Source organism: Thamnophis sirtalis, unplaced genomic scaffold, assembly GCF_051295495.1.
Source record: "Thamnophis sirtalis isolate CommonGarterSnake01/CBP01778 unplaced genomic scaffold, rThaSir2_p1.2 scaffold_1, whole genome shotgun sequence".
Lineage (NCBI taxonomy): Eukaryota > Metazoa > Chordata > Lepidosauria > Squamata > Natricidae > Thamnophis > Thamnophis sirtalis.
Window position 1 is genome coordinate 58,351,635 of NW_028261381.1, and position 26,697 is coordinate 58,378,331.

Genomic DNA, 26,697 nt, shown 5'->3' on the forward strand with positions numbered 1-26,697 from the left:
ATTCCTCAGCCAGAAAAGCTGGCTGAAGAACTCTGGGAGTTGAAGTCCACAAGTCTTAAAGTTGCCAAGGCTGGAGACCCTTGTACTAGAAAATCAAGGTGGAAAAAGTTGATCTATTTCAAGATTTGGAGGATCAGGTGACTGCTTGCAGTCATATTGTCTGAGATTAATAATGTAATAATAAAACACCAGCATGCCAGATTTACAATTTAGATACTTCATATTTAAATTACATGTCACAATAAGTATAAGTATATTCTTTATTGTCATTGTACTTAAATACAATGAAATTGGTTTTAACCTCATTGGTGCAAAATTATAACACAAATGAAAAAAGAAAGAAAAAGAAAAAAAGCTAGTGTGTGCATGTAGTGATTGTGGTTATATTTAAAATTCTCACAGCCCAAGGATAGAAACTATTTTTAAACCTGTTTGTTTGGCTGGCTATACTTTGAAGTCTTCTGCCTGCTGGTAGAAGTGCAAAGAGACACTGACCAGGGTGTGAATCATCTCTGAGTATCTTCCTTACTCTGCTAAAGCAGCGAGATCTGGCGATGTCATCCAGTGGTGTCAGAGGGCAACCAATGGTTTCTTGTGCCGAATTGATCACTCTCTATAGTGCCTACCTGTTCGCAGCTGTTAAACCAGCATACCATACTGTAATACAATATGTGAGGACACTTTCTATGGTGGACTGATAGAAAGAGGTCATCAGCTGTTCCACCTGATTTTTTTGCAGGACTCTAAGGAAATGAAGTCTCTGTTGGGACTTTCCAATTACCATAGACGTGTTGTTTTTCCAGGTGACATCTTGACTAATAAGCACTCCCAAGAATTTAAAAGAGGAAACCCTCTCCACACAGCCCCCCTCGATATACAGTGGAGCAGGTTCCTCTCTGTGCTTCCGGAAATCTAGCACCATCTCCTTTGTCTTACTAGTATTTAGTTATAAGTTGTTTCTTGAGCACCATGTGGATACTTTCTAGACTTCTTTCCTGTATGCTGATTCGTCCCCTCCAGTTGTTGTGTCATCTGCAAACTTTATTATGATGTTGGATGTAACATGTAATTAAGAAAGAGATACTGAAGAAATTCTAATTCTATCAGTTAGAGAATACTTTCTTGTATTTGATTTAAAATTTGTAGGAACAGCACATAAACACGAATGTTATGTATTGCAGCAAGAAGTAAAATTGGAGTAGTAGATTTGGTTTCAATGAGAGCTGTGAATTCTGACAGGATTTTGCAACACTTAATAGATTTCATCATGGGTAAAGTTTAAGCTTATTCAAAGCAACTATAAAAGCCATTCCCCAGTGAGCACTGAGAAATGAAGAATAAGAATAGGAAGGCAGATATTTGGAGAGGGGTGGGTGGGAACAATGTTTTTTTTAGGTCCATTAAACTCGGCCATTTAATTTACATTGTGCATCAAGCCATTCTCAGACTATGGCTTAATTTATTATGTCAACCAAGCATTATTGTTTGCAAACTAAGTTTTATGGCTTAACATGTAGTATAATTTCAGTCAATTCAATAAACCTTGGCCTCATACGATAAATTAATGAGAGTTACTGTGTTTTTCAGTATTCTTTATTTTTATCCTCTGCCATGCATTGGTTTGAACAATCTAATATGGCACAATTATATGAGCACTTAATCAATAAAAAAATATTACAGCCTTCCAAAGCCAATAATACAAAAAGGGGGCAATTTTGCTTGGATCAATCAGCAGAACACTGTAAGTACACCTCTGCCATTCTGATTTAATGATTGGAGTAATGAATAATCAAAGATTTGTTCAAATTACTCTTAGTGGCTTGACTGCAGATATTTCAATCTAGAGCCAGTATTAATCACACTTCCCAATAGAAAATGTAAAGCCAATGGGAACCAAATGAGCAAAGCAGCCAGCTACATAATTCTTCTTACCTATACAATCTGCACTTTTCTGTATTTCTAACTCAAAATATGATTAAAACTGTGTAGCAAAGCTTATTTTATTTTGCAGTATCAAGTAGCGTCCCAACTCCACATGTATCTGCCTGTAATCTGATTTCATATAAGAAGCACATAATAGTTCCTTCAGGGCACTAATCAATTGAAGGGACATTGTTCAGAGCCATGGGTGTGGCCTTCCAAGATAATTAGACCCCTGAAGGCATTGGGGTTATGTCCTTTGTCTTCCAATGAAGAAAGTTACATCAAAGCAACCACGCCCTACACTGATGTTCACACTAGCAGGAGGTCTAAGAAAAGAAAATGCCTTTTAGAAAGGAAAAAGTGGATGGATTATTTTATGCATCTTTAGAAAATGGCATGTGAGCTCACCTGGGGATATTTGAAATGAGAAAAAGCTTCTGGCTCTATGATCCTGCCAAGAAACTGGGTTATTTGTGGACATGGACTCCGTCCTTTATTTCTCTAGGGCAGTGGTCTATAATATATTCATTATATAAAATAATTGTTTATCAATACACAAATAACAACTGAACAATACATCATTGCATGGTCTTGTGCTCAGTTTTACATGAATCTGCTTAGACTTTTTTTACCTGTTTGAGATTGTAAAGGCCTTGCTTATCGCAATTTGGGATGTTCAGGGAATAAAGATGCTCTAATGGGCCACGTTCATCTGGCAGGCGCATGGTTGATATACGTTCCAATACCTGGTCCAATTCCTGTTGGCAGGGTGTCTGCAATGAACCAACAATGCAGAAAGAGAAAACAGAACAGAAAAGCTCAGAGCATATCAAAGTTCAAGTTCTGTTTTTTTTTTTTTTTAAGAAAGAGACAATAATTGCTTTTGGCTTCTGAGATAGCTATGTCAAGGTTTATATTATTATTTTTAATTTTTTATTATAATTTAGAAGCTGCCCAACTCTAAACAACTCTGTGCAGTTTATATATTAAAAGTTATGAATTACAAAAGCCAAAGGAACAGATAATGAACGTCCAGAACAACCCAACACCTCTCAAAGGAGAACAGTATGCGATCCATGTACTGATTAGGACTTGCAACCATCCTACTGCGAGACCTGAGAATAAAGCCAAAGTTTCAAATACTTATGAAACACTATCATGATTGGATCCATATGGATTGCTGGGGAGATAGGGTTGATGCTTGCTTAACATAACATTATAGATGTGAACCTAACAATATAGATATAATTTTAAAATGTGATCACTCTCTGCCTCCACTTCATAAAAGTATATTACCATAGCTCTTTACACTTAATTTAAGCTTCTTTAATACAGTGACCTGTGGGATGTATTTCATTGGTAGCCTTTCTCTGTGGTTAAGATCAACCGTGCCATGACACTCTGATATAACATATACCACAGGAAGTGCACTTGCTCCCAGTAGGTTTCTGGGTGTAATTCAATGTGCTGGCTGTCACTTTAAAAAACTCACCTGGCATGGGGCAAGATTACTTGTGGGACTGCCTATCTTTGATGGTTCTGTCCATCCCACCAAGTCTGGCAGAGTGGGCTTGGGTTTCTTTGATGAAGTAGAGTAAAACTAGCAAGTTCTTCCACCCAAACGCATCACCCAGGATGTTAACAGAGTTAACAGAGTTCTGGCACTGGTGTGCATAATATGTTGCTACTGAGATTTTCATAGAGGCATACCTCTATTCCATAATTGGAAGGGACCTTGGAGGTCTTCTAGTCTAACCCCCTGCTTGATCAGAAGTCCCTACCATTTCAGACAAATAGTTGTTTTTCACTTGGGGTTTTTTTAAAAGCAGATTTTGAGAATTGTATTATGCTTTTATCTCTGTTCTCCACCCAGAGTTTCACTTGTTAGATGGATGGATAGTTAAATTTGAGTAATAACTAACTATTTAAAAACCCCATGATCACTTGAAAATACTTAGCCATGATTCTTTTATCTTTAGGTAGCAAGGAGATGGTTTTTATATAGCAAAGACTCCACCACTATCACGTGAATAAATTATAATCAGAGCTTGCCTGTTTTATCAGTGCCCATTCTTCAATCCATCGTGAGTTTCCAAGAATATAAAAGAACCACATGCCAAGTTTTTAACCCCCACACACATAGATGCTTCAAAAGCTTTCGAGAGACTGTGAAAACCAATTTCAGAGCCTGTCAGTTTCTGTCCAAGAAACTTCCTGAATAGTCTTCAGCTACTCAGACTCTGCCTGGATTTGGGCCAGTTAGAAAACAGTGAAGCCAATTAGACCAGTCTAAATATGGCACTATGAAGGACAGAGTAAGAGAGGGGAAAACCTCATGCATTGCTAGTATAGCAAAACCAAAAGAGGTGGACAGCTAACTGATAACAATTTTACCTGAGGGAAATGATTGAAGACTGAATGAGAAAACCTACAACTAGAAATAATTCCTTTACACCACACTACACCACGCCAGCCGTATTCCTGATTGACAACTGTGTGCCAAAATCTTCCTGTGCCATGCCAAAATGCTTCAAATTTATAGAAAGGAATGTTCTGTTCTGATCTGTTAAGTATTATTTTCTCTTTTCCTCTGGCAGTTTTCTCTAATTTCCAATTTAAAACTTGCTCCCCTATTTAATTAAGGCAAATTGAAAGACCTACTGTAGTTTCTGATAGAATTTCTGCTGAGCTATGAAGTATATTAAATTTTCAGAGCATGTGTATATTAAAGTTCTCTTTAACAGTAAAGGAATAAATAGATAAATCAAAAACAGAAGCAACTTGCTGGATTAGCATCCATCTAAGACACTTGCTAGCATCCACTTAATTCATCATCATCTGCAAAAAAAATAAATCTTAGTAATCAGTAGGCATTATGTAGATGCGTAGAATTCTAAAGTTCTACAGTCCACATTTTGCCATTTAAATGAAATGATCGGCTTCCTAAACTTGTTTAAAGACTAACATGCACCTACGTGAAAAACTATTGCTACCAGCTGAATAATATAATAAAATATGTTGTTGTTCACAAACAGAATTAATCTGATTAAAAAAGAGATGATCACAGTGACAATTATTATGAAGTCTCTGATTATTTTTGATATGGTGACAGTGATGTTAATGAACACTTGCAAACAGATAAAAAGTGGGCTATAAATGAACGAAAATATTTTATTTTTATCTACTTTAGTTATTGGATATATATATATATGTATAGATGTGTGTGTATATGTATATGTACGTACACAAACACACACACACACACACACACACACACACACACACATATGCAGCCTATCTTACAGACAATAATTGTAGGTGGTTCAAAACAACAGCCACCAAAAATGAAAAGATAAAACAATAATTTCACACAAGGGAACATCACACTTCCTATGACACTGCCACAACATCCCTACATTGGCTGGGCTCATTCCCATGTTGACTCAATGCCTAAGAAAATAGCCAGATCTTTACAGCTTTCCAAAAGACTAAAATCACCTGGTTCTCTGCCTGCCCAATAAAATTCTGTGAAATATTATCTATTGCACAACAAAACCCTCACCGATAACCTAGTTATCATTTTATCCACCTAATTTAACAGCACTTCTTCATTCTATTGTTATCATCATATGTTACTACCAATTATGGCACACCTGCCATATGTTCACCATGGATATATATACTATGAACAGTTGCTCCTCATAAGGAGACTGCACATAAATGGTCCATGGTGTGTTTTGAACACTCAGCAATGATAGACATAGCTGTCTTGCTCACAGTTGCAGTAAGTCCCTTTCCTTTTGTATTCATGTTCAGAAATTGGTAATTAACTACTTTTAAACTATTAGAGAAATTTGGCTTTATAAGTCTGAAAATATTAGTTGAGTTTGCCATACACCTTTAATGAAAGAAAAATGTAATAATAAATTTAAGATTAAGAAAAAATTAAAATAAATAGCAAAAGGCTAAATACTACTTTGATTCTAGAAAGTTATTAATGGGTTGAGGATACAGATAAATTTGGAATAAGATTTTCCAATACTGAAGGATACTTTTGAAAAATGGAATCAGAATTTCATATCAACAATATTAACAGTGATGTTTGCTTCTACGGATAGAGATGGCATCAAAAATGGAACTACAAATGATAGGCTATGAGAATGACATAGAAAAGGTTGTCTCACTGCATATAAAAAAGACATGTTTTGAAATTAAGAGGGTAATACAAATAATAAACCAAAACAGTGACATGGATATTTTTTTTATTTTTATGATGAATTTACAAAAGACATTTATTAAAGCTTTGAAGAATCTTGTGAGAAAAAAAAATGATTGAAATCAAATTCTATGACATTATTTAAATTGACTAAATTTTTAGATCAGCAGAAGTAAAAGAAGTTGGCTTAATTGATCAAAGTTAAAATAAAACATACTATTATTTCTGGTAAATGTCAATGGACTTCCTGCTGGCATCAGGACTGGAAAAAATAATGTTTTATGGATTTGTTTATAGATAACATATTGCATTAAGAGATCATTGGCTGTAAACTATCAGAGGGCAGAGTTACTAAAATTGTTTATACTTGTTGTGAAGGTTGGAAGTCACTTCTTTATATATTTTCTTTCTTTACTATATTAAGTATTTTCTTTCTTTATTATATCATTTTCTTCCTTTTTTGTATTTTTTATATTTCTTCTTTTTCTTTGTCTTTCATTATTTTTATTTTTTTTAAGTTTATATCAGATTTTACTATTGTACTTATAATCTTCAGTAAAATTTTATATAACATCTTTTAATTCAAAGATCCCTAAACTAGAAAAAAATGAGACATAAGTCTAGAAATATCATCAGTCAAATCTTACATAGTGCCACTCAGAGAAGATTATATCTTAAATGGAGCTATTAGATCCTTGAAGCTTCCTCATACTAATGCTAAATAATTTCATACTAGCATTTATCAACTCACCCGAAGAGGCGGGACACGTATCGGAGGATATACATTCCCGCCTATCAGCTTTTGCTGCTCATTCTTTTTGTCACGAATTATGGCTATTTCCTTCTCAGACATTTGCCTTCCATTCACCGCAGTAGAGGCACCATCTACAATGTTTTCCACAGCAGTTCTTTCAGGATGTTCTTCGATAGCTAACAGAGATAAGAAATAAATTAAAATAAAGAAAAGCTATTTGTTACCCAGCCTCAGAAAAAGTTCCCATAGATTAATTTGTGGAATAATACCAATAGTATGATTCAGCCGTTTGCACCAGTTCAGGTGAACTGGTTGTTAAAATATCCCCCTCACCCCCAGCTAGGGTGCTGCGCTGCAATGGAGAAATGGGCAACGGAGCGACAGGCACAAAGGAAGGAGAAGTCCGCTTTCCCTCTTTCTTCTCCCTGCTCCTCTTTCTTCCCTCATGCTAGCCACTCCATTTTCCATTTCTCCATTTCAGCACAGCACCCAGGATCCACTTTGATAGCAGGGAGGGGGGTAATTTAACAACCAGTTCACCCAGGGTCAGGTTGGCTGTCAAGGGAGGCTCATCCCGCATGTGTGGCAGCTGTAGGACGGGATGGGCCACACTTCCCATGACAGGCAACCTGACCCTGGGCAAACTGACTGTTAAATTATTTGAATCCCACAACTGAATAATACCTCTAAGTAAAGTATTGGGGGGGGGGACCAACTATGATAGTTTGAGAAGCTGTCCCCATGTGAAGGCATTTCCTTATATGGAAATCATAAACTCTCAGTCGACCAGAGTCTTCCGGCACCCAGCCCACAATAGCAATAGCAATAGCAATAGCAATAGCAATAGCAATAGCAATAGCAATAGCAATAGCAGTTAGACTTATATACCGCTTCATAGGGCTTTCAGCCCTCTCTAAGCGGTTTACAGAGTCAGCATATTGCCCCCACAGTCTGGGTCCTCATTTTACCCACCTCGGAAGGATGGAAGGCTGAGTCAACCCTGAGCCGGTGAGATTTGAACCGCCAAACTGCAGCTTAGCAGTCAGCTGAAGTGGCTGCAGTACTGCACTCTAACCACTGCGCCACCTCGGCTCAGTGAGCCCACTCCCAGAGTGGTCATTGCCGGAAAACTTGGCGACCGATCTCCGGAGTTTGGAAACCAGAGAACAAGTTATGCTTGGAGTGCAGCGGCGGTGGCAGTGGTGTCCTGGCCCTGTAGGGAGAGCTGGACCAGGGCATGATGAGGCTGGGAGGCATGTGAGCTGGGGGAGGAACCACTCACGCAACCCCCGTCTCCAGCTGGCAGAGCGCCATGCACAGACCTAGGGAATGTCCCAAGCCACAGAGCTGGGGGGCGGGCAGAGCACCACATGGCTTGGCGCCTTCAGGATACCCCTAGGTCAGTGAATGGTGCTCTGCCTGGCTGGAGAGGGGGGATTACCAGGCGGCTGCTCGTGAGTGTGGTCACCTCATGGCTGCTGGGTTGCGCTGCTGCAACAGTGCAACACAGCTGTTTGCCCCTGAGGCTGTGCCCAGCTTTTCAGGAGCACACTCATAAGAAAGCAGCCACTCAGCAGCCCCCCCTCTCCAGCTGGGCACAGTGCCACTCACCAACCTAGCAGTATCCCGAAGGTGCCAAGCAACATGAGTGTCTTTGCATCCCCGGACTCCTGTGGCTTGGGGTCTTTGGGACACCACCAGGTTGGTGAGTGGCGCTCTGCCTGGCCGGAGGAGGGGGTTGTCCAAGGGGCTTATTTTCCAGGGAGGGCTTATATTTTTGCCCACCCAAAAAATATGGCATGGGCTTATTTTCAGGATATGTATTTTCGGGGAAACACGGTACCATTTTGGGTGTGCTTGCATGACACTTCTGCACATGCATAGGCTATCATAACAGTGATAAAATGTTGGGTTTTAGTATATAGTATATAGTTTGTATGTGTATGTGTTTTTTTTTGTGTGTGTGTGTGTGTATGTATGTATGTATGTATGTGTGTGTGTATATATATATATATATATATATAGCTGATAAGGAGGAGACCTGTGGCATAATGGCTAAGACGTTTGCCTAAGATGCAATACAACACAGGTTCGAATCCCAGTAAGGGTATGGCTAGCTGATGAGAGCTAAATAGCTTGAAATAGATCTATACTAGTCTCCCTTTATTTATTTATCAGCACAAATAAAAAAACACAAATATAACAAAGGCAACAGTAAAAATATTGGGTTTCTGTCGTGATGGACTCTTGTGACGAGCCGATTGACAGATGATGGAAGCAGTTAGCTTCCTCCCATAATTGGGGCTTACCAGGGGTTGTAACACTAAATATATAGCCATAATAAGCCCTCCCCTGAAAATAAGCCACCCAATTATTTAAGCGCATATGCAACCGGTCCCCGCCATTACCACTGTACCACCTATCGGTACAGCTTGCGGGGCAGAAAGAGGGCCTGCCGCAAAAACAGCGGCAGGTTAAGCAAAGTGCTTCCACCCCCTGCCCTTCCCTCCTGCGCAAAAAGAGCCCACCACAAAAAGAGCAGCAGGCCAGGGCAAGGAACACAACGGACCTGGAAAGGTATGAGGTGCGCCTCGCTTCTACCCCCCCATCTGCCACCCCTCACTAAAGGAATGGCAGGGAAGGGAAACAGGCAGGCTGCCTTTACCATTGGGGTGAGGTGGACGGTATTGGGCCAGGTACATTGCGTGCCTCGCCATTGTTTTCAGGGAAGCCCCTGGTAAAACAACCCCTTCTTGCGACTTCAAGAAGTTTGATTGAACTCGTGAAAAGGGTTTTTTTTAACCAGCGGCTTCCCTCAACACAATGGTGAGGAACGCAATGGAGCTGGAAAGGTAAAAGGCACGTCTCACTTCTCACCTGCCCCAGTAAAATAATAAGCCCTCCCCCTATAATAAGCCCAAGGCCATATTTCGTGGAGCAAAAGAAAATAAGATCCTGTCTTATTTTTGGGGAAACACGGTATATCTGGAAACCAGCCTTAGTCAACAAACGAGCCCCATCCAGCACCCAGGCCGTTACAACACGAAACAACAATAGACACACAGCCAGCACCAATCAGCACCAATCTACCAATCATAATACAACCACAAAACCAATCATTCCACTTACTGAAACAAAGTCAGCACTCCACACACACACACCAAGATTTATAGAAAGAAGGCAGCTCCGACCACGTTTTAAGCCCAAAACCCAGCCTGAAGATGGTGAGTGAGACCTCGCTGAAATATTGCCAAGACAATCTGAATCTTACACGGGAAAAGACCCGAATACAACAAGACTAGCATACCTACACCCATGAAAATCTATGAAAACACACACATACGTATATATGTATGTATGTATGTATGTATGTATGTATGTATGTATGTATGTACACACAAACACACATACATACACATCAGTGGTGGGTTCTGGATCCCGTTGCAACTGATATGGTGCAACGGGGCCTGACATCCACCACATGAACGCATGCAGCACATGCACACACATGGGTCTTTACTCCTGCGATGCTCCGCAATGCCTCTGCGACGCTCCAGCTGCTCGGTGGAATATCGTGCAGGCGCCATATGCTCCTTGCGTGTGCGCGGAGGCACCAAAGAGCTCAAATACAGGTAAGGACTGTGAGCAGACAGGTGGGTTGGCCCTCCGGAGCACTGTACCAGAACAGTACCGAGTGCTCCCAGCAGGCACCGGTATGCCCGTACTGGGGCGTAGCGCCTGCAACCCACCACTGATACACATCCATACATAAGCTATGGTTTATAAACAAGCTTATGTCTTAGTTGTAGTGCAAAATGTTTATTCAGTAATACAGTATGACTTAATTTAATGTGTGAATCCTGTCTAGTTTTAGGAGAGCTCTTTAGTATTGTCTTCAATGAGAGAGTAGTAATTTAATTTTGAATAATTAATAAATAAAAATTTCATTCTACTGAAGTTACAAACTAACCCATAGAACATATGAACATTTGTCATCATCCTAAAAGAAACACAGCAATTTTTTTTTTAAAAAAAACTTTAATCGAAAACATAGCAACTCTTAGTATTATAGGTATGGCAGCAACAGAAGTCAATCAAATTTACACTCAAATTTGAGTTACAGGTAGTCCTCGACTTATGACCACAATTGAGCCCAAAATTTCTGTTGTTAAGTGAGACATTTGTTAAGTGAGTTTTGCCCCTTTTTATGACCTTCCTTGCCACAGTTGGCAAGTGAATCACTGCAGTTGATAAATTAGTAATCTGGTGTTAAATGAACCTGGATTTCCCATTGATTTTGCTTATCAAAAGAATGCAAATGCTGATAATATGACTTTGGGACACTGCAATGGTCATAAGTATGAACCAGTTGTCAAGCATCTGAATTTTGATCACAGTCATGGAGATAGAGAGAAAGACAGACAGACAGACAGACACAGAGAGAGAATGACAGAGAGAGACAGAGAGGGAGGGAGGGAGAGAGAGACAGAGCCACAAAGAGACAGGCAGACAGACAGACAGACAGACAGACACAGAGAGAGACAGAAAGAAAAAGAGAGAGAAAGAGAAAGAAAGAAAAAAAGAAAAAGAAAGAAAGAGAACTTATGATCACAATTGAGCCCAAAATTCTAGTTGCTAAGCAAAAGCGTCGTTAAGTGAGTTTCACCACATTTTCCAAGTTGGCCATGCCCACCCGGTCACATGACTGCCAAGCCACGCCCACAGAAGAGGTTCTAAAATTTTTTGAAACCCACCACTGATTGAGATGCTTCAAAAGTCATAACTGAAAAATTGTCATAAGTCACTTTTTTCAGTGCCATTGTAACTTTGAACGGTCATTAAATGAACTGTTGTAAGCCAAGGACTAACTGTATTTGATACATTTCAGAGGTTTTTTTACACATTACGTATTATTTTTGTGATGAGGTAGCATTTTTTCCACTAGTCAATACTCTCACTTCCCCTCTCAAAAAAGACTATTAGTGACTATACTCACTATGAGACTGACAATGTATTCTGGAATTCTTATATTGAGATAGCACTGATAGTTGACACAGCTCTGTAAACCATAAAGCTAGGGCAAATTTCTAGTTTTGTTTGATTTTATATTTGGCTAATCAAATCCTCATAGAGTTAAATCAACCACAATTACATCTTCTCTGTCTACAGAATTCTTAAAGCAAACAACTCCTAAGTAGACTGACATCTTGAATTCCTTATGGAAATGTTGGATTTCTTAGAAAAATAAAATGCTTTGCTCTTGCCATCCCAGGCTACTGATCATACAACACATCTGCTACATAGCTAACTTTAGCAGTTTTGTCATGGAACGTTCTTGGTTACTGAAGAGTTGGTTGGAAGGAACAAGATTTCTACTGGATCATGGCATAAACGTAGTCAGGATAATGACTTTAAATAAATCCATGTGTTTAGGCCAGGTATATTGTATCCTAAGCCATTGTCAGAACTCGCTCTATTATTTTTAACAGGCTGTCCCCATTTTGAAAAATGGGAAAGAGGGAATCCTGTGGAATTAGAAGCCAGTTAGCCTCCTACTGATTCCAAGAGAATTTTACAACAGATTTTAAAGTAATTGAAGTATCCATACTATAAAAAGGATGTCGGGTCCACTAAAAGTCAGCGTAGCTGTGTCAAGAACACATCACTAGTGCATACTGTGACAGTTGAAACCGAAAAGGAGTCGGTTGCAAAAAGTTTTAGTTTTAGAATTTGTGGTTTAATGATTGCTATGTTGGAAAGCTAAATTTTGAGCCTGGTCCAAGAGTGTGGATAGCCTTTCAGATATTGTGGCTCATTATTAACCCTACTTCCCCAATACATTATCTTCTGCCCTTATCCAATCTTTTCAGCCGGACGGTGAGAGTAAGGAAAGGATTGCTAAGCAGGCCGACGAACAGTTTGTTCTGATCAGTGGTTGCTTAGCAAGTGCCTCTTATTCTCCTGGACTGCTGCTGGCAAGGGGATGATCCAAATGGGCATCCTTTGGCTGTAACCTTTCCCAGGAAGCGCTTTCAAGCCCTTCAAAAGCACACGGAAACAGCGACTTGACAATCCCTCTTCAGCTTGAGTAAGTCCAGCTTTAGCAGCCTGCCCTACTTGTTCATTTTGCTTTCTTTCCATTGCTGAAGGTACAGATTGGAGGGTGAACAATGGATTCATTCTTTCCTATCCTTCCTCTAGGTCAATATCATGCAATCCTCGGCGTTTATTCAACTTATAGCACAGGATAAAGGTCTCAGCTGTGTGTATGCCCTTGTTGTGGCAAAATTGCTGCATCACCCTCTTCTAAATTTCTGCTGGAGACATAAACACTTAAGTTTGCTTGGAGCGATTAATACCAAATGAACATTTCTGTAATTCTCATTCTAGCGTAATATAATGAGCAAATCAAAGCAAACAATTTTCTTGTGTTTCATTTTCTTACTTTACCTAGCAAGATTCCATAAATCAGTATAACACCTTAATATATTTCAGATGCAATTCAATGAAACCTCACATTGTGATTTGGATTTTTAAAAGTTAGCTTTCATTCTAACTTTGACATAGAAATGTCTTTATAAATGTTGAATGGCTTTTCAGGATTTTATGTGAAGAAATGTCCAGCCCTTTCTGATTCAAGGATCAAAGGTGGGTGGAGTGTACTAATGTAATCAGTGCATGTTAAGCATACATGTTGTATCAGTGGTGGGTTTCAATTTATTTTACTACCGGTTCGTTCACATGCATGCGCAGAAGCGCCCAGGTGGGTGGGCGGAACCTCCCGTCGCTGCCACTACCAGTTTGTCCAATCTGGGGCAAATCGGCAGAAACCTACCTCTGGTGTGTATGCAAATATATGTATCTTTTAAATAAGCTTTTTACAGTCAAACACTTCAAGAAACATGCCATATTATCTATGTGCTTAAAATCCACATTTAAAATATATTGTTTCCTCCATGCCACCTATAAAATGAAAGGGATTTCTATTTCCATTCACCTTGGAAATGGATTATTATCATTTTCAACTACTTGTGCATTTTGTGATGTGCACTTACTTGCAGATTTCACATAAAGAAGATTAGAAAGAGACTCCTTTGGATGATTTGGCATAATTTTTATTATAAACATATACGTTATAAGCAGAATTGGGTGAGAAGAGAGTGTTATGGAGAAAAATCTATATGGTTACTAAAAGGTGAAACTGATTTAATGGAATGTAATCTATCAATCAAGTTATAAGTATAGTAATAGTCATTTTGTAACTTCTGTTACCCTTCTGAGAGAAAACAATCATTTCTGGAGAAAAACAAATAAAAAGTAAAGGATTTTCATGCCTTCAGAAATATAATCTGACCTCAGTTACATTGACGATTTTTGAAGGTTTGGAGAAGTAAACACATGTACCGCAATCAAAGGTTTGCCTTTACATTAAAAAAGCTAAACACCTAAGGGAAAAAATGCCAATGCTCCAATTAAGCAAATAAAAGAAAAACACAAAAGGATCAAATATGAGTTCTGTTCTCCCCTTTAGAGCTATCTACATGTCCGTCTTCGCTTTTGAAGGCTTCAAGCCAACATGTCTAAATATGATTGGCTTTGAAGCCACATTGCACTTCTTCATTCTGTATTTTCCAGACAGTAACTCTACCCAGGGCGTTAGCTTCCTATGTCTCTATTTTCTCATTCTGCCTTTTCCATCACTACTGTGATGTTATTCTAATTTTATCTTCCATAAAATTTGAATCAATTGCAATTCACCATTTATGGGATTTTGCATTTATATCACTAGAATGTGGTGTAGAATGCACTGTGAAGAGTGTCCTTAGGTTTGTCCAAGTAATATCTCTGTTGCATGAGCTGTACTGGCTTCCAGTTTCTTTCTGGGTGCAATTTAAGATGTGGTCATCATTTTTAAGGCCTACGTGGCAGAGGGTCAGGTTATCTGCAGTACTGCCTTTCCCTAATGATAGCTACCCATCCTACCAGGATAGATAAGGTGGGCATGCCCCTTCCTTTAAACACTGCCATCTTATGGGAGCTAGGAAGTATGCATTTTGCCAGCCTCTGGCCTATGGAACACTCCTGAAGTTGTCAGACTTCTGCCCTCCCCACTACCCAGCCTTCTGAAAAGAACTGAAGACCTGCCTTTCCCCTCAACCACTGGGCTAAGACAAGGTGATTGCACATTGGAAACTTAGCCTGGTATCAAGTTTTTGTTTTTATATGTTTGGATTGAATAGTTTAAATGTGGGTTTTTAATGTTATTTTAGTTTTTGATTAGGAGCTGCCAAAAGTTTGTTGTAAGATAGGCAGCTATATAGAAGTTTTAGGTAAGTAAATTAAAAAAAAAATTTTTTGAGATCATTTCTTAATCATTACCATCACCACTCAGGCTGTAGACAGTGCATATTCAGCACTCCCATGACTTAAGTTATCAAAATGATTGTGAATCAATCATTGATCTCTAGAGATTAAAAAATCTGTCTCCAGAGAATGTCAGTTTCAGGTCTCTTATTCTTTTGCTGAATCCCTAGAGAATTCTGCCATTTTAGCTACTGTAATATCTTGCGACTCAGGCATTTCTAATCTCAGCTACCAAAGAAAGAATGAGTAGAAATCCCATGTAATATGTCTCATCTCTATTAAACAGATTCCTTAATTTCTGTCCTACATTTTTAAAAAAATATTTAAGGAGAAAAGATGGAAAGATGAAGGATGCTGACGGACTCCAGTGTCATCATACAGCGTAAGAGATTCCATAAGCACAAAGCAAGCTTCAACATTGTTAGGAAAACATCCAAAACAAACATTAACTGAGATATGTAAATTTCTAATTAAGTATCCTACTTGCCGTAACTCTACCAGACAGATATACAACTACCACCTCCCATTCCTATTAATGATTAATTTCCTGGAGCAAAGTAAATGCTTCAGGAAAGAGATAAAATATAAAATACAGACCTAAAAATAAATAACAAGAAAAGAAGTAAGAGGCATTATTCAGCCAATCCTTGAGTAACATCAAATTTCATTCAAAAAAGGATAAATTAATACTCTGAAATGTTCTTTGCTATATCAAATCCAAATCCAACAAGTCAACCTGATTTAAAATTTCACATAAGCAGGGAACAATGTTTGGGGATAAATGAAAGAGTAAAGGGAGATATAAACTACTATGGACATTCTAAACCACCACTACCACAATATGATCCTAATCCAGAACTATTAAATTCTCTATAGATGTGTATATCCAAGTGATGGCAAACGTTAAACAGCAAAATGACTGAATAAAGCTGCTTGAAGTATGAACACCTGCGGCTACCATATAAATTTATCCTGGCTACTTGAAATAAAGCAATGTTCTTAAACAGGTTTATTAGTTTCCACTGCCTCACTTAATAAGAAAACTGTTCTGCTGCACAGTGTCCCTACATCTGCAGCTGTTTCAAAAATATGCATGTCTGGGTTACGACTGCTAAGCTTATAACTTCTCTATTTCCATCTACTGGACAGGTTTATTAGTTTCTTTTATGGTAAACTCCACCCCAGGCAGAAATGAAAAGCTCAAGCTGTGATCATTTGTCACATCCCGAGTCAGGCATTCAAATAAGACCTCCTGTCCCATCTAAACTCTGAAATAGACCCCAAATAGTGCATGATCCAAGTTGCTAACAGTTGGAAGCACACCAACACTAGCTTCCGAAAGGAAAGGAGATGCTGAAACTAAAGGTCTTTCAGCCAGTGAATACAAGCAATTTTACTTTCTTATTTTCCCCCCATTTCAACTTCAGAGCTGGCGTCGGGCTGGCAAAGGCTTCCCACTGATGGCTACACTTTGGAAACACGGATCTCCAATGCCAGGTCCACCCCAGGAGGTTCGGGGCTTCCCTCCAGGCCACCTGCACAGCCAGCAGCTGCGTCCACAGGCTCCGTGGGGAAAGGCGGGCCATGGGAAAGGGGAGCAAGTGCACTCCCTGCCTGCCCGCTCCTATCTCGCCCGCCCAGTTCCCAAACCCACTCTTCGGAAAGCGTTCTCCAGCAGCCTCTGGCAAGGTGTCTTCCCCGCGTCGCTCGGGCTGAAAGCAAATAAAATATAAAATGCTGGTTTACCTTTCTCTGCTGCTTCTCTCCCAGGCTGGAGCCGAGAGGAGATCCCTGTCCTAGTCTTCCTGCTGCCCTCATGGCACGGGGAAAACGGATGGTACTTTGTCCCTTCTCAGAAAAGCAACTCCGGGAAGGTCCTTTGGTGGCGGCAGGTGTCCTAGAACCTGCCTGCTAGCAAAGGACCTTCCTGGAGTTGCTTTTCTGAGCAACAGGGAGACAGAAGGGACAAAATACCATCTGGCCAGGATGGGTATACAGGGCTGGGGGTGGGGCAGGCTTACTTCCGGGTCCGGTCACAAAAATCGGGACTTTTAAAGAACGCCCTGGGACACGGGACAAATTGTGTGAAATTGTGACTGTCCTGTGAAAATCAGGATGTCTGGTCACCAGATGCCATGGGAAAAAAATTGATGCAGACAAAAAAAAAGTACTCTGCTACTTACACAGAAGAGTGTTCTGGATGTTAAAACAGTGAGTGATGAGGGGTGATGTAATAAATGGAAAACATAAAACCAAGTGTCATATGCCATCATGTTTTGAAACCATCTCCCTTATCCTGCATGTTATCATTCTTCTGGGTGGCTTTTGTTTTAGTAAACAGAACTATTCAAATTGGATAGTTCAGGTTTTAAAATATCAATGAATACTGAAGGTTCAAATAGTTAAAATGAAATTAAAAAATGTTATTCAGTGGAATCTTGTTTATTGTTAGAAACAGATAAACAAATTTCCTACCCCATAATAATAATCCTATTGCATCAGTTCAATGCCGACCAAGTAAATTAATGCAAACAATGTTGCTTCCTCATACTATTAAGCAATAATCCTTTATTTACTCGAAGTAACTCCATTAAACTCACTGATCATATTTCTTTAAATGCATTCAGAGCACTGGTGGGATATGACCGGTATGCCCCAGGATGGGCGTACCAGTGCCTGCTGGGAGCACCAGGTATCATTCTGGTACGGTGCTCTGGAAGGCCCACCTGCCAGCCTGCTCTCCTTACCGCTATTTAAGCCTATTGGGGCATTTGTGCATGCAACATGAAGTGTACAGCACCTGCGCAATGCTCTGCTGAGCAGCTGGATCATCACGGGCAGTGGGTATGGTTGCAATGGGATCCGGAAACCACCACTGATTCAGAGCATGTAAACAATGTATTAAGAGACCTGGAAGCCCAACAGGACCAGTCTTGCTCTACTAAACATTTTTCTGAACAGTCAAGTCCCTTTGTTACCGGAGGTGGGTTTCACAGAAGTTTACCACCGGTTTCCCCCATGCACACACACCTCGCAAAAGCCGCGGCCTCGCATATGCCGTGTGGCTGCCTCCGGGCGGCAGCAGCCAAGCTTTTGCAAGGGAATTCCTCCAGGCCTTCCCTCGCGTACGGCGCGGCCTCGCGTACGCTGCATGGCTGTCTTCTGGTGGGGGGGGGGCAGCAGCGGCCTAGCTTTCACTAGGGAAGCCCCCCCCTCTACCCTCGCCTGGCTGGCTAAGCCTGCCAGGCAACCTAAGTGACCCTAGCCTTGTCCCTCCAGTCAGGTTTTGATCACGTGACCATGAGGATGCTGCAACGGTCGCTAAGTGTGAAAATGGTCGCTAAGTGTGACAAATGGTCATCAGTCACTTTTTTCAATGCCATTGTAACTTTGGTCACTATACCACCTTTCTGGACATAGTTCTTAAGTGAATAACTGCAGCTGATAAGTTAGTAACATAAGTGAATCTGGTTTCCCTATTTGACTTTGTCAAAAGGTCACAAAAGGCAATTACATGACCCCAGGACACTGAAACCATCATAAATATGAATCTGTTGCCAAACATCAAAATTTTGATCACATGACCATGAGGATGCTGCAACGGTCGCTAAGTGTGAAAAATGGTCGTCACTGTTTTCAATGCCATTGTAAGTATCCTAGAAAATCAGATTTAGTGTGTTTCACCCTCATTGTTTAGGTAATTCTGAGGTGGTTGATGGTTCTGTGAACGCCTGTCCTTTATAATTGCCCGCAATGCCTTGATGGTTTTTATTCAAGTGGCTTTGTCTTTGCTGTCCTTAGGCTTAGGAAAAAAAAACTGGTTTCATTTGCAGTCTTTTGGGGGAGAGGGGATTCTTATTTTTTGGTGTTTTCCATCATAGTTTGTTTGTGTGTGTGTGTGTGTGTAATGTCCCGCAGTTATCTACGCATTAATAATTATCTAGTAATATTTCCTTATACGTATTAGGGACCTTTCCTTACATAATTGGTGTTTTCTTTCATACTTTTGCTTTCTAATTCCTGTTTCTGTTAGTTGGCAATAGCTAAAACCAATCCCACGTGAAAAAGTATTCAAAGCCTTCTTGATTTTAATTGTCAATTTATTTATTCCTGCACATTGTAATATTTGTTCATTTACATATCTCTGTTTTTCCACTGTTGTGCAAACACATCCCACATAATCTTCCTTTACGATTGCTTCTAACCACTAACTTCTGAATAGCTTCTTAGACCGACCTAAGTACTAATTCATAATTTCATATGCATTCATATATTCCCGGCCTTTGGAACTGAAAACTAAATTTCAGAAAAAGGAAATCTGTATTGCTCTGGGAATATGACATTCATTCTTGAACTATCTTCTTGGATGAAAGACTATATCTTTCCTGTTTGTTTAAATCTTTCCTGTTTCTCATCCTTCCTGAAAAGACTGTACATTGTTGGTTGAAAGCAGAGGTCCTTTCTTGTTACCTACAGAGTCCTCAACTTACAACCACAATTGAGTCCAATATTGTTTTATTTCTTTGGCAGCAGTTAGATCTACTTAGCACAATGAAGAAGAGTATGACCGCTTTCTTCTCCAAAAAGCCAAGTTGAGTTGAGGAATCAGCTGATCCAAAGCAGTCACCAGCACCACCAGCCGCACCAGCACCGCCAGCCGCACCAGTACCGCCAGCCGCACCAGCACCGCCAGCCGCACCAGCACCGCCAGCCGCACCAGCACCGCCAGCCGCACCAGCACCGCCAGCCGCACCAGCACCGCCAGCTGCACCAGTCGCACCAGCACCTCCAGCACAACCACTACCACCAGTTGAGGTCGGAGAAAGCAGCCAGTCCATCGACTCCACTGCAGTTTCACAACTTCCTGAGTGCTGGAATTTGCAGCAATACAAACACTTCAAGGACAGGTTTGATGGACTGGAAGTGTCCAACAAGAAGGTGGGTTGTGCATACTGTGCAAAACCCATGTTCGCGTTGGAGAAAGGTATTCATGTTTCCAAAGAGTGGAAACATTTCCAGGTGTCACCAGCAGGGAAAAGCAAGGATGGACAACAAGCATTGCTGAGAAAAAAATTAAGGGAACATTTTCAGTCAAAGGCACATCTTATTTGCGTGGAGACCAGTAAGCAACAGGAGCAGGAAGCTTTCACCAAATCCCTGGATAAGTCAACTGAGAAACATTTATCCAGTACTTGCACAATATTTTCCACCGTTTACGATCTGGCGCAGAGATGCAATCCATTCTCAGACATCGAAGCGCAAGTAAATTTGCTGAATACGCTTGGAGTGGATGTTGGAGTTGGCTTGCATTCACGAAGATCTGCAGTAAAAATTGTTGACTTCATTGCGAAACATATCAAGAGCACGGTGTTTTCAACGATAATTGCAAATAATCGAAAGGTGTGCCTAATAATTGATGAAGCCTCAACACTTTCAATGAGAGCAGTGCTGATAGTTTTTGTTAGAGTTGAGGATCCAGAATGCCCAGCAACCATCTTCGTTGAGCTTCTGGAATTACAGAGACAAGATGCGGAGACCATATATTCTGCAGCAATGGAAAGCTTGCACAAAGTTGGATTCACCACCGAATATCTACGGTAGAACTTAATCGCTTTCTGCTCCGATGGCGCCAACGTTATGCTTGGAAGAAAATCTGGAGTCAGCGCCAGAATAACTCAAGAATTCCCAAACATCATCATCTGGCACTGCTTGAACCACCGCCTGCAACTTGTGCTGGATGATGCAATAAGAGAAGTGAAGCAGGTCAACCACTTCAAGATCTTCCTGGATAAAGTGCACACCATCTTCCACAAATCCTGCAAGAGCCAGAATGACCTCTTCCAAATTTCTGCACAATTGGGCATCGAAATAGTGAAGATTGGCAGAGTTTTGGGACCAAAATGGGCTGCCTGTAGTTTAAGGGCAACCATGGCTGTGTGGCGTGCTTATCCAGCGCTATATCAGTTTTTTCAAGGCAACAAAAGGTTCCCAACGAAAGGTGAATTTAGCTCCAAATCAACGGTTTGTTGCCCTTCCCCGTGAAAAACTTTTGGAAAGCTTCATCACCAATTTAAAGAAAATGCTGATGGATTGCGACCATCTAAGAACAGGTAGCCTATTGCCAGCAGCACAAAAGTTACATTTTATCACCTATTTGGAGCCAGATTGCTGGGACATGAAAGATGTAGTCGTTCCATGGGGTGATGGAGAGGAAGCATTGGTTGAATTTGGCCGTATTTTTAATTATGAAATTGATTTGAACGACTACAGGGATTTTTGGGAAAATGTGCTGAAAAATCCAAAGAACTACAAAATTCCTGACAGAGCGCCAAAATAAAGGGGGGTTTTTTGAGGACCGGGTGGGATGTGGGAAAAATGATGAAAAGTCGTGCCTGTCCCACCAGATGCGGGACGTCTGGTCACCCTACCCAAGGACCGTTGTGCAAGGTCGTCGTTGGCTGCTGCTGCTGCTGAGGGCCTTTAGTAACCTGCGCGGGGTTAGTGAAACAGCCGCTGCCACCCTCTTCCCCTTCCCTGTGTGCGAGAAAGGCGCCCGCTTGCCAGCCCGCGCCAGCCCGCTCACCCTTGGGCTCCGGGGGCAGCACCTTCCCAGCTCCACCGCTGCCGCGCTGCTTCCTTCGCGCCCTGCGGAGTTTTCCCTGTGTCTCCCAGGTCGCGCCCGTCCTGTGTGCGAGAAACTCCACAAGGCGTGAAGGAAGGTGCTGGGGAGGTGCTGCCCCGGGAACCCAAGGGTGGGCGGGCGGACTGGCGAGCGGGCGCCTTTCCCTGTGTCCCCCAGGTGTGGTTGGGAGGGAAAAGCGCATGGCGCGAAGAAGGACTTTCTTCCAACCAGCGGAACCCCCAATCGCCAGGGGCATCGGACTCTAAATCCCATTGCAGGAATCCCCACTCGCCAAGATCGTAGGACTCCAAGTCCCATCCCCTCCGCCCGTCCCCGCCAGCGCAGCCCCTGGTGCAATCGGGCTGCGATCGGCGGGCATACCTGCTGCAATCCACGCCGCCCGCCACATCAGCCAGAACCTAATTCAAGAGATCTTAATCTTGACAGCATTGTTGGGATCTACGGGTGAAGAAATTACTTTAATCAGTGGGGTAAAGTTCTTTCTTTTGCTCGCCCGAGCTCTGATGTGGGGGAAAGAGAGGACTTTCCTTACGTCCGCATCAGAGCTGGGGGGGAGGGGGGAGAAAGGACTTTACCCCACTGATTAAAGTAATTTCTTCACCGCAGATCCCAACAACGCTGTCAAGATTAAGATCTCTTGAATTAGATTCCGCTGATGAGGCGGGCGGCGCTGATTGCAGCAGGGACGACCACCGGTTGCAGCCCGGCTGCGCTGGAGGGGACGGGCGGGGGGGATGGGACTCCCCACTCGCCAAGATCGTAGGACTCCAAGTCCCATCCCCTCCGCCCGTCCCCGCCAGCGCAGCCCCTGCCACATCAGCCGGAATCTAATTCAAGAGATCTTAATCTTGACAGCGTTGTTGGGATCTGTGGGTGAAATTACTTTAATCAATGGGGTAAAGTCCTTTCTCCCCCCCTCCAGCTCTGATGCGGGTGTAAGGAAAGTCCTCTCTTTCTCCCTCATCAGAGCTCGGGCGAGCGAAAGAAAGAACTTTACCCCACTGATTAAAGTAATTTCTTCACTGCAGATCCCAACAACGCTGTCAAGATTAAGATCTCTTGAATTAGATTCCGCTGATGAGGCGGGCGGCACAGATTGTAGCAAGGACGGCTGCCGATCGCAGCCCGATTGCACCAGGGGGTTCCGCTGGTTGGAAGAAAGTCCTTCTTCACGCCAAGCACTTTTCCCTCCCAACCACACCCCTCTCGCGTTCTTCGGCCCGCTGGACCAATGGGGGCCCGGGGTAGGCGGAGCCCAGCGAGCCTACCGGGCCGAGAAATTGGAAGGAGCGAAGTTGCGAATGCTCCGAGGAGTGAGTAAAGCGCCGCGCTCGGAGGAAGTAGTGGCACATGATTGGAGCGGGAATAGGGGCTGAGTTGGGGCATCCTCAGCATCCCCCAGGTGATCTCCAGCCCCCCGGCTTCCCCATCTCCTCTCCTATGGGGAGACGTGCATCATAATGTTGTATGCCGCCCGGAGTTACCTGTGTGTGAGGTGGGCTGCCCTATGCATTTGCATGTGTGCGCTGGAGAGAGATTGAAAAAGAGAGGGAGAAATAATTATATTAATTAGATAGATCAGTGTTTCTCCACCTTGGAGACTTGAAAGTGTGTGGACTTCAACTCCCAGAATTCTGGGAGTTGAAGTCCACATACTTTCAAGTCTTCAAGGTGGAGAAACACTGAAATAGATGATAATGAGATGAGGGAGGGAGAGGGAGAGAGAGAGAGAGACCATAACTAGATAGACAGATAGGCAGGCAGATAGACGGATGGATAGAGAGAAAGAGAGAGAGATAGGTAGGCAGGCAGATAGATGGATGGAAAAAGAGAGGGGGAAAGAGGGAGAGGGATACCATAACTAGATAGACAGATAGGCAGGCAGATAGACAGACGGATGGATGGATGGATAGAGAGAGAGAGGATGTGTATAATTAAGGTGACCAGACGTCCCTAGCGAGGCCGCAGGCTGGCAGTAACCGCCGCGGCCAGCTCCCTCCCCCCCCCGGTCAAAGGTGTCCCTCTTTACCAATCTGAAAATCTGGTCACCTTATCTATGACATTAGGGGGACTTCAATTGTCCATTGATGCACACACCACCAAGATATTTTATCTTGTTTCATTTTTACTTTAATTTTTTTAATTTGCTTTTGATCGCTATTTTGCTTGATGACCTTAATAAAACATACCTCTTTTGTAGACGTATGCAGGATAGTATGGGATTATACTGATATAATCAAGTGATAACTTGGATAACATACATGTGAAAGTGTTTCGTATAGTAATTGGCTTTCTTTCTCCACAAATATACCATATACTGAAATATAAATATATTTATATTTCGGGACTTAAATATATTCAGATAATAGCAAAAAAATTTACCCAGGAACATTTGCTGGTTTTGTTACACTAAATTAAAAACAAAGGCACTGTGATCTCTCAAAGTCCAAAATATTTACTGATAGCATGAGCTCTTGCAAACATACATTTACTTTACTTAAAACTTAAAAAACTTAAAATTAACTATAAAGAAAATGGATGCATAAACGGATAACAGTTGTGTTATATAAACTGAAAGGCAAGTTTTATATTTTTAAGAGTGCTTTGAAATGGTGTCAGAAAAAATACAGATTCTGCCCACTTACTTCCTTAATCTAGCTATAATTTATGAGCAAAATTGAGGCACTGACAATAGAGTATCTTTTGCACACACGCTTGCTGTTTTATTGATAAATAAATGTAGATTTTGTTATTCCAATCATACTTTTGTTTCTGAAATGCACATTACTAGCTCGTAAAATGCATTGTTTTTTTGGCAGAAAAGGTTTTTTGTTTTTTAAGCACATCCCTTGCTTGTGTGAGCAGTATGCAGAAAGCCAGAGTTTGAATAGATATGAATGCCAACTAATGAATAGTACCTGCGATTCATGAGTAATATAGGCTCCTTCCGGATGTGTGTTTTATGGTGCAATAGCTCTGCCTTGGTACATAATTTTACCCCAGAACAGATGTCATCATTCATTTGTAATCTCCCTTGTTGTCACACCCCTTCTTTGGTCTTTTTCCCCCCTTGACCTTTTTACAACAAAACCCATTAAAATGGAAAACAGGCTTCTCCATACAATGTCTTTTGACTGGTAGTATTAGAAGCCATCCCTCTGGAGAATCACAACCTTCCACCTTAATGAGTTTTACCTCTGCAAAAGTCAGGGATTTATGTAAGACTTTCCCATAGCACATTTAACTATCTCCCAACACTGTTCATTTACACCTTGGTCACGTATTGTTAAGAGTTCAGATATTATGCTAAAATTATTTTTGGATTTCTTCTCAGAGGCAGAAGAAGCCAAGTACATTAATTTAGACATTCTCCCCCACCCGCTAAGATTTTGCTGAAAAATAATTGTGCTGAATGATAAATATTTGCTCTGTCTCTCTGCTCTCACCCCCCTCCCCGCAAATCAGGATACACAAAATGGCTTCTGGTTGCAAAAATCAATACCATTAAAACTAAAAAAAAAAATCCTCTCTATATAACAACCTTTGTAAAGAAAAAATAGGCCCATCAACATATGGCAAGTCGCAGGGTTCAACTGGTTATACTCTGAACCCTTTCTAGAGTAATTGCATAGTATCAAAACATACAGAAACATGAGCGGAAAACAGATGAAGTAATGCTATTAACTCTCTATGACAATGTTTCTCAACTTTGGCAGCTGGAGGATGTATTGATTTCAGCCTCCAGACTTCCCCAGCTAGCCAGAGGTCCACAAGTTTTAAAGATGCCAAGGTTGAGCAGCTCTGCTCTATAGGCTCCAAATAAATCTTCATAACTGTAATCTTGAGTTCAAAGATTTAAAGTTTCTACCTCTAGAAAAGGCTGAATATTAAGATGTCCACAAATTATGAGAAAATAAAGAAAGATCTATTCTATGCACCTGCGATTCAGAAGGCTACCTGTGATGCTCCAAATAATTTCTGAATTTCAGAACTTTCATCCACCCTTTAAAAGCCTGTCCTGAGCACCAGACATCCTTCCTGAGCAACATTCAATAATGTAGTTTTAGAAGGTTGGCCTAGTTAGTACTTGGATAGACAAGAACATTGAAAAAACACCCCAGAAGATGGCCAGGGTGAACCACTAATTATTTGTAAGAAAACTATATGGAGGTACCGTGTTTCCTCCAAAATAAGACAGGGTCTTATTTTCTTCTGACCCCCAAAATAAGCGCTTGACCTTATTTTCAGGGAGGTCTTATTATTTTTGAGGTGCAGAAGGCTTTTTAACTTCGGCCTGAGGCCCACGGATCAGCTGATCCAGAGAGGGCCAGAAGTTCTGTCTCTGTTTCTGGCACATTCTTGCCAGCCCTAGCGTCATTGGGCCTGCTGCACTTTTTGCGACTGCCACTAAGAGAAGGGGCATGTTAGCTAGGATTTGTGGAAGTGGCCTCCATGAGGCCGTTCTGCATGGCTGGCAGGTGCATGTGGAGCACTTGGGGCATGTTCCCTCCTTTCCCCCCCAGGAATGGTGGGGATCAGCTGCAGATGCATTTAAACATTTTAGGGGAGGGCTTATTTTCAGGGGATGGCTTATTTTAGCGCATGCTCTCAAAAGCCCGATTGGGCTTATTATTCGGGGAGGTCATATTTTTAGGGAAACAGTGCAACTATATTAAATACCACTAGTGGAGCCCAATTAAAACAGCGCTTTACTTTTGTAGATGTTACTATCATAGAAGAAAGCCAAAAATCCTGTATCTACTCAAAGAAGTATTCATTAGTACAAAAAAGCATGTT

The 26,697-nt window shown here is 41.5% G+C and overlaps 1 protein-coding gene and 1 pseudogene across 2 annotated transcripts in view; one reads left to right on the forward strand and one right to left on the reverse strand.

The window, feature by feature from the left end:
* Nucleotides 1-26,697, reverse strand: part of IGFBP2 (insulin like growth factor binding protein 2) — a 75,090-nt gene that overhangs the window by 2,877 nt on the left and 45,516 nt on the right. Inside the window, exons 2-4 of one of the 2 annotated variants that reach the window (XR_015696315.1) lie at nucleotides 6,891-7,069; nucleotides 2,556-2,696; nucleotides 2,332-2,437 (exon numbers count right to left, since the gene is read on the reverse strand). Coding sequence is in view for 1 of the 2 variants with exons in the window: in XM_014074053.2 (XP_013929528.2) it covers nucleotides 2,556-2,696; nucleotides 6,891-7,069 (320 nt within the window). In the remaining variant the exon portion in view is untranslated. The remainder of the gene's footprint in view (nucleotides 1-2,331; nucleotides 2,438-2,555; nucleotides 2,697-6,890; nucleotides 7,070-26,697) is intronic. The other variant, XM_014074053.2, reaches the window with a different exon arrangement.
* Nucleotides 20,113-21,299, forward strand: LOC148049416 (E3 SUMO-protein ligase KIAA1586 pseudogene; annotated as a pseudogene).